Raw genomic sequence first — 8,777 nt, forward strand, 5'->3', positions numbered from 1 at the left:
CAACCACCAAAACAAAGAGCACAAACAAAAGCCTTCCCCCCACCAAGATTTGAAAGTATCTTGTCCCCTTATTGGTCCTTTGGGTCAGGTGTCAGCCAGGTTACCTGAGCTTCTTAACCCTTTACAGGTAAAAGGATTTTGGAGTCTCTGGCCAGGAGGGATTTTATAGTATTGTACACAGGAGGGCTGTTACCCTTCCCTTTATAGTTACGACAGAAGGGCTCTTTTCAAACTAGTCCTATTTGCTTTAAGCACTGGGAGAGAGAGTTAGGCCCTTCGTGCTGGGACAGGGTAGTACACGGAGCTGATCTGGAACTGGAATTTCTATTCCGAGGGAAAGTCCAATATTTAACAAAAAAAAATTGAAATCAGAATAAAGAGCTGACATTTCACAAAGTTTCTGTAAAATGAACTGTTCAATTTAAAAAAAATCTATATTTTTTCATACTTTATTTTGAATTATTTATTTTATATTATACTATGAGTTATAAAATACATTTAGAAACAGACAGTTTGAAATGGAAAAATCAAAGTATTCCATTCCAATAAAGTTAACTCTTATTAACATGCTTTGATTTAGGGTGACCAGATGTCCTGATTTTATAGGGACAGTCCCGATATTTGGGGTTTAGTGTTATATAGGCGCCTATTACCCCCCACCCCCTCTCTCGATTTTTCACACTTGCTGTCTGGTCACCCTACTTTGATTCAATTCCCCTCCCCCCCCAAAAAAAGGTTGTTGAAAACACATTCCTGCTGAATATTTCGAATGCGACAAATTGGCATTGTCCAATGGAAAAAGCAATGCCAAAAACATTTCAACCAGCTTTAGTGGTGCATGGAAAAAGTGATCAGCAGGATGGGGAGCAGAGGGGATCTCAGTGCTGCTTGATCCTGAGATGCTGCTGCGTAGCTATGGTGTTGGTCCTGCCTAGTTCCAGAATAAGGCCTCAGAGGAGTTTGCTGCACTAACTGCCTTATAGAATTATAGAAGATTAGGGTTGGAAGAGACCTCATGAGGCCATCTAGTCCAACCCCCTGCTCAAAGCAGGACCAACACCAACTAAATCATCCCAGCGAGGGCTCTGTCAAGCCGGCCTCAAAAACCTCTAAGGATGGAGATTTCACCACCTCCCTAGGTAACCCATTCCAGTGCTTCACCACCCTGCTAGTGAAATAGTGTTTCCTAATATCCAACCTAGACCTCCCCCACTGCTCCTTGTTCTGTCATCTGCCACCACTGAGAACAGCCTAGCTCCATCCTCTTTGGAACACCCGTTGAGGTAGTTGAAGGCTGCTATCAAATCCCCCCTCACTCTTCTCTTCTGCAGACTAAATAACCCCAGTTCCCTCATATTGGCATGGGGAGGATCACACTTAAGAACATGGTGTGAGGTGAGGTGATGAGTCATCCCTGAACTAAAGCTTGATTAAGCCACATACAGTGATGAGTCATTCTATTGTAGGCCTCAGCCAATCTACAAACCAGGAGCTGGTTTACCTCTCAGAGCTGGTATAGAAGCCTTGGCCTTGCATCCCCCTCCCCCTGCATCAGCCCATCTGAGAGCATCTCTGACAGCAGCAGTGCTGAAAATAATCCTAGCCTAAATTGTCTCCCCCTCTGCAGACATACTCATGGAGGGGCCAAGAAACTGACACAGCTTACCTTCGTGGGAGTGGGGACTTCCCACCTAACCCCAGCCTACAGAAGAAAGCAGGATAGCTGGTCCACAAACCCCACAGATCTCAGAGCTCCATGGGGGCACAAAGCCGTCTGCATAGAAGTCCTCTGGCTCTATGCCACCTCTCTGCCAGCACTGGTTCATCGGAGCTGCTCTGCCGGTAGGGTGACCAGATGTCCCGATTTTATAGGGACAGTCCCGATTTCTGGGTCTTTTTCTTTTATAGCCTTCTATTACCCCCCACCCCCGTCCCGATTTTTCACACTTGCTGTCTGGTCACCCTATCTGCCGGGGATTCCCTTGTGGAGCAGAGCCCCTGACTTTCCATTGGAACCATGCCACCTCTGGCTGTCCCAGCAAGTGTCAGAAAAAGATATGCTTCCTTCCCATTGCCTATCCCATTTCCACTCAGATCCCCGCAGACCGACAGGAATCTTGCTCAGGAAGATGCAGGGAACCCTGCTACCAAAGCAGCCGATCCTTTCCCACCCCATACACATTGGAAGGAGCTCCCCTCTGAGCACTTATCCCAAGGATATGAACTGACTCCCTATTTCTTTTGAGAAATAAATGCGCAGGCTCCTGATTGCCTGGGTGCTCTAGCTGAGCACTCTGCCAATCAGCACCTACTGCACAATGACAATCTCCAAGCTCAATTTAAACTAAAGAAAAAATAGTGCAGAAGGTCACGAGTCAGACTGGGGATGGATTTCGGTAGAGGACAGGAGAATGTTATGCTCAGGTTTCAATAGAAGTAATCAGACCTCATGCTTCAGGGCCCCAGGTCATCGGTGCAGCAGTCAGGAAGGAATCCCCTATCCACACAACAGTGCATAGCTATTGAGGTGAATTATGGGCAGATTTCACCTTACTCTGAATCAGGTGTTGGCCATGGCTGGGAATTGAATATTGGTCAAATGGATCCCTAGTCTTCTCTGGTGTGGCACCTCCATTGCCACCCTGAGAGGAGGTGTGTGCATCCTGTGCTGTATCAGGGAGGCAAGGAGTTAATTCCCTTCAAAGAGAGTCTGACAGAAGGCATGCCCTACCTGGGGGCTCTAGCTTAGTCCACTCGCTGGAGAGAAGAGTTCCACCTAATCTCATCAGGCCAGCTATTTAAGCAGGAAGAGGGAGTAACTTGGGGGGCTCTTAGAAGGAAGGAGGAAGTGACCTGTCCCTTTCCTTCTAGTCCAAAGAGGCAACAGAACAGGGCTGCTCCAAGCCACAGCCCTAGGCCTGACCAGTGGGCCTGAAGTCACTGGGAGGCTGACTTCCTCCTGCCTGAGGAATGGGTTTCTCCTTACCCTGAAAGCCAGGGGACCACCTTCAGACCAAGCCCATCCAGGAGGCAGAGTCTTTCATAAAAGTGAGGATGGTGCTTCATTCCTGTAGCCCAGGGAGACAGAGCCCTAAGGCATGGTGATCCTGAGGAACGACCCGAGTGACCCCACCAGATAAATGGTCTCAGCTGAGAGTCTCTGGTCCCTTGCAGCTGGAAGTGAGCCTACCTGGGGAACCACACTCAGGAAAGCTTTGGTCTAAAACTGCAAGAGCGGGGAGGCTAGTGCCTTAGATTTTTTCCCCCGTTCAGTGCCACCCATAAAAAAAAGTTTCTCATCTCATGTGTTCTCCTAGGATGTGAAGAAAGCGTAATTGAAGGCACTATCCTTGTATCTACCTAGATGTGAGTGGGAGCAGTTTCCACCCTGTACGAGCGCGCACGCAGACACACACACACGACAATCCCACTTGCACACGTTCACAAATCCTGCTTACGTGAGTTGGAAGCTCTTGAGCCTCGTGACCAGCAGCTCATACTCAATATCAAACAGTGCCATGGAAGCCACATCTACAAATATGATCTGCTCAGAGGGTCCCATCTCAGGCGTGGGTTCTGAAGGGCAGAGTGTACGGCTCACTTCCTGGTAGTTGTAGGTCCTCTGGTAACTACAGCAGCCAAAAGGAAAAAAAGCCAACAGCCACCAAATAAAATGGAACAGAAAAATGCCTTCCTTCTATTCTAGCAGAGATAGACAGACCCAGGATGACCAGCAGTGGCTTCAGAACCCGAGGCTGTGCAAGGCCATTTCCCTGGAACTCCGCTGCAGTGCAAGTCTGCCTCAGCAAGGAGAATTGAATGGGGATTAGCATTTGGAAGCTTAACCCCAGATTGCTATGAGTCAGTTATAATATAATATATGGAGATATACCTATCTCATAGAGCTGGAAGGGACCTTGAAAGGTCATTGAGTCCAGTCCCCTGCCTTCACTAGCAGGACCAAGTACTGATTTTGCCCCAGATCGCTAAATGGCCCCCCTCAAGGACTGAATTCACAACCCTGGGTTTAGCAGGCCAATGCTCAAACCACTGAGCTATCCCTCCCCCCTTGGAAATTAGTTTGGTGGTGGAGGCACGCGTGCCTATCCATTGTGTGCTGCAGCATCATGTGGTTGAGGTGTGCTGGAGGTCACTGGTTAGGAACAATTCCAGTTCCTGAGTTGTGCAAGTGCTAGTGATGGGATGCATGTACCAGTTATAGGCCCCTCCTCTCACAGTTTATCAATTAGATGCTCTGCAGGACTTGGTGGATCACAGAGGCAGGTTCACCAACCGTTGTTGGGACAAGTCCACACTGAGGGGATATTCAGAAATTCACCTCTATTTGCAAAATGCAATGCAGAAATGTTCCCTCCTGCAACTGTAGTGACTTATTCTGGGTGTCCCAGCCTACCATCTGCTCCCCTGGCTCATGAAGCCAGATACAGTAAAATCTTGACAAGAGCCAAGAACTATTTAACTACACCCCTCCAAGTAGCTGTAAAAGAGGTGTGGTGTGTGTATCTCACAGATTGAAATGCCTGAGGACATAGCTTGATGCTTTTGAGAAGTGTCTCCCCTGTATTTTCTCAGCATGTCGTATTTTGCACAGCATTTGAGGGATGGGGGGGGAGAAGAGCATGCTGGTGAATAAGAAGAGGAAGTGCAAAGGCTATCTGCCAACTGTGAGTAGCCCATAGTGTGGCCAGTTGGCAGTGTGGCCAACCACAGGAGAGCCAGGGGCCAGGATGCTCTGCACATACACTTTGAAAACAGGGCATTGCTAAGTTGAATCAATCTGTTCAATTTACCTTGCTAATGGGAAATGTCAATCATTTTGACCAAGAGAAAATTCACAAGTTGGATGCCAGCAATTGTGAGACCATGGGAAACTTAAACAAGCCACTGCACCAAGTATTCCCAGACTTACAGTAAAATGGTGAGATTTAGCAACTGGGGAAGGAGGGACAACCCGCCTGTTACAAACTGCAAAGAGAATCTCTGCCACTTACAGGCCTCGAAAAATCAGAGGGACTTGCCATGACAGGACCCCCTTCTGCTGGCGAACTACAAACAGGATGGGATACTGCAGGTCCTCAGAGTCACTCTTCACATACACCCGCACTGCATCCACCTGTGGGAAGATAGATGGAAAGGCAAGTGTTAGTGGAAACTACACAACATGCTGCCCCAGTCCCTTCACTCCCTTGTTCTGTTACTCCCTGGCAGCACGCAGGGGGTTAGCAGAAGATACAGCTTGCTGTTTCCTCACCCAGTGGCAGAGGGGAGCGTTTGTAGGGGTCCCAGCAGAGGTAGGTTTTAAGAAGGGAGAAGGTGGCAGCATCACAAAGTTTGATGGGGAGTTTTCCCTGGATTTCCCCACACATAGGGGGTGGCATGGGAGAAGCACACGAGTGCTTGAGGGAGGAGTGACTAGTCAAGGCGGGTGTCATTGGCAAAGCAAAGGCAGGGGTCTCAGCGAGTTAGATTCAGAGGTCGGCCTGGACAATAATGCTCCAGAAATAGCCAGCACCTCCTATGAGCCATCATCTCATCAATGAACAGTGCCTAGTCACTACTGCCAGTTTGAAAGTATTACACCAAGTACCAGACTGGCTAGTCAGGTCTGCACCATACCCAAACGTCCCCCAGGGCCCTGACTACAGTGCCAACCCCACTCCTGAGCGGGGGAGGGGGAGGAGGGAGAGCAAGCTGTGTTTGAGAGATTTCCCCCAGAGCCCGAGAAAGAGACTCAAACTCCCAGAGCCTCAAGCCCAAACGGACTCTTGAACCCTCAATGGGCCAAAATAGGACTGTAAGTCTCACAGAGAAGCAAAATAGCCTAGATGTGGGGAAGTGATTTTGCCAGTAAGATGACAGTGGCAGAGCCAGAGCTCAGTTTCCTGAATCCCAGCGCTTGTAACACAAGACCTGCCTGTCTCCTAGAGATCACGTTGGGGCAGGGGCAAGGGGCATTCTCTCTATATATAGACACCTGGCCACATCCAATAGTGACTTGCCTGGCATTCCACAGGAGTCTGTAGCAGGGATGAGGATGAAACCCCATTCTCCTGAATACCAGTCCAATCCTTACCCATGGGATCATCCTTTTTCTTCCTGCAGGCAGGGCCGGCTCTAGGCACCAGCAAACTAAGCATGTGCTTGGGGCGGCACATTTTCAGGGGCGGCATTCCGGCCATCTTTTTTTTTTTCTTCTTCTTCGGGTGGCAAAAGCCTAGAGCCGGCCCTGGTAGCAGCAGCGCATCGTGCGCGGGGGGCACCCTGGGGGCGCTGCGGTTCGCACCGCAGGGGAGCAGCACCCGCACCTTGTGGCTGGGCCAGGCAGGCTCTGAGCAGGGGACACTTGGACTGGGGGCCGCCCCACGGGGCACACGGAGCCACCTGCAGGTGCCACAGGGCGGCCGCCCCCAGCGCCGCAGCCGGGGCTGGGCAAAACGGCCCAAGCTGCCCAGGAACTGTGGCAGGGCAGCCAGAAGCAGCAGCAGCAGCGGGGCCATAGAGGGTGGGGCGCTGCCATGCGGGGCCCGTGTCCTGCTGTCCGGGGCTCCGCTACCCTACAACACTTTTTTGCTTGGGGCAGCAAAAAACCTAAACCCGGCCCTGCCTGCAGGCCCCCGTCTCATGCACTAACTACACACAATCGCTGTGATGGAATACAGTCACATACAGCCAGGGTCAGATTATGACATTCTGAGGCCTTAAGCTATGTCAAGAGGCCCAATACCATAAATAAAAAAAAAAGGAATTTATTATTTTCACAGAAAGGATTGAATTTATAAACATGAAAGCTTTAAATTTGCATATATAGAAAGGCGAAGTTGTAAAAATAGAATAATAATCTTCATTTTCAGCATCCCTCTCTGTAACGATGACATCATGACAAAAATAAATTTTAGACAAATTCTTTGAACTAATTGCGTATGTAAGTAAAGTAGAAGTAAACAATACAATATAAAAAGTACAAAATAAAAAAAATACAGTAAATAATACAATATACTAGACGAGTTCTCAGGAAATTTCTCTGTTAGGGCATCTAAATTGTGGAATTCCTTGTCTGAATACTCAGTGAGACTCTTAGAGAATATATAAATGGCAATACAGGGTACAAGAAGCAATAGAAGATATAGGATGCAGATAACCCACAAGCTTAAAGCTCAACTATTAGTCATATTGATATAAATTAGGGCTGTCGATTAATCACAGTAAACTCATGCCATTAACTCAAAAATTAATCACGATTTAAAAAATTAATCACAATTAATCGCAATGTTAAACAATAGAATACCAATTGGAATTTATTAAATATTTTTGGATGTTTTTCTACATTTTCAAATATATTGATTTTTATTAGAACACAGAATACAAAGTGTACAGTGCTCACTTTATAGTATCATTTTTTATTACAAATATTTGCACCCTAAAAATGATAAACAAAAGAAATTGTATTTTTAAATTCACCTCATACAAGTATTGTAGTACAATCTCTTTTTCGTGAAAGTGTAACTTACAAATGTAGATTTTTTTTGTTACATAACTGCACTCAAACACAAAACAATGTAAAACTTTAGAGCCTACAAGTCCACTCAGTCCTACTTCTTCAGCCAATCGCTAAGGCAAACATGTTTGTTTACATTTACGGGAGATACTGCTTCTTATTTACAGTGTTACCTGAAAGTGAGAACAGGCGTTCGCATGGCACTTTTGTAGCTGGCATTGCAAGGTATTTACGTGCCAGATATGCTAAATATTCATATGCCCCTTCATGCTTCGACCACCATTCCAGAAGACATGCTGATGATGCTCGTTAAAAAAATAATGCGTTAATCAAATTTGTGACTGAACTCCTTGGGAGGAGAATTGTATGTCTCCTGTTCTGGTTTACCCACATTCTGCCATATATTTCATGTTATAGCAGTCTCGGATGATGACCCAGCACATTTGTTTTAAGAACACTTTCACGGCAGATTTGACAAAATGCAAAGAAGATACCAATGTGAGATTTCTAAAAATAGGTACAGCCAGGGCCGGCTCTAGGGTTTTTGCCGCCCCAAGCAAAAAAAATGTTGGCGGCCCCCTCCTCCTTTTTTTTTTGGCTTTTACACATGTTTGCATATTGGGGAAATAATCGCAGAATATAATCACACATCAGCATGTTTAGTTGACTCTGTTGCTGCAAATTTCAGAGCAGAAAGTCCAAGGAAAATCTTTAGCTCCTCTTTGAGCTGAAATAAAACAGTGCAATTAGTCAAACTGATCTTTGGAGTTGCATGCAGGCTGATACGAACATCTAGGTAAATCAAAACTGTTAAAACTCAGTGATCTTTCACTTGTTAAAGAACATGTGTCGCTTACTCTGCAGAAAAAAAAACAGGAAAAAGGCTCATAGAAAATTAAATTGCTCCAGGAAAAAAAAAATCCAACTCCCCCAAGGAACAGAAAGTGAGATACTTTATTACTATACATTGATCTGTCAATGCCACTCACGGAAAGTCTGAGTAATCAAGCTGCAGCAAACATATGATGGTTACAGATATCTAACCAATGTTGAAATTAGTGGAGTTGAAAAGTTCAGCAGCGAGTGGCTGCAGGGAGGGCTGCCCCACACCTCTTTCTGCTGTCAGCATGTGAGAGGAGGCCAGGCTGGGAAACAAGGCTGAAATTGACCAGGTGCCAAGAAGGAGAGTTGAGCAAGGAAAACCCACAGTAATGTTCAACCTTAAACTGCAAAGGAAAAAAAGGAAAAAGGCAAGGGGGGG

At 46.7% G+C, this 8,777-nt stretch overlaps 1 protein-coding gene across 2 annotated transcripts in view; it reads right to left on the bottom strand.

Annotated features, from left to right (window-relative positions):
* Positions 1-8,777, bottom strand: part of SIDT1 (SID1 transmembrane family member 1) — a 95,429-nt gene that overhangs the window by 58,065 nt on the left and 28,587 nt on the right. For both annotated transcript variants that reach the window (XM_024202427.1, XM_024202426.1), the window contains 3 exons: positions 5,013-5,134; positions 3,459-3,629; positions 889-931 (listed from right to left, as the gene is read on the bottom strand). In XM_024202427.1, coding sequence (XP_024058195.1) covers positions 889-931; positions 3,459-3,629; positions 5,013-5,134 — 336 coding nt within the window. The remainder of the gene's footprint in view (positions 1-888; positions 932-3,458; positions 3,630-5,012; positions 5,135-8,777) is intronic.

This window comes from Terrapene carolina, unplaced genomic scaffold (assembly GCF_002925995.2).
Source record: "Terrapene carolina triunguis isolate 2854851 unplaced genomic scaffold, T_m_triunguis-2.0 Scaffold242, whole genome shotgun sequence".
Taxonomy (NCBI): domain Eukaryota; kingdom Metazoa; phylum Chordata; order Testudines; family Emydidae; genus Terrapene; species Terrapene triunguis.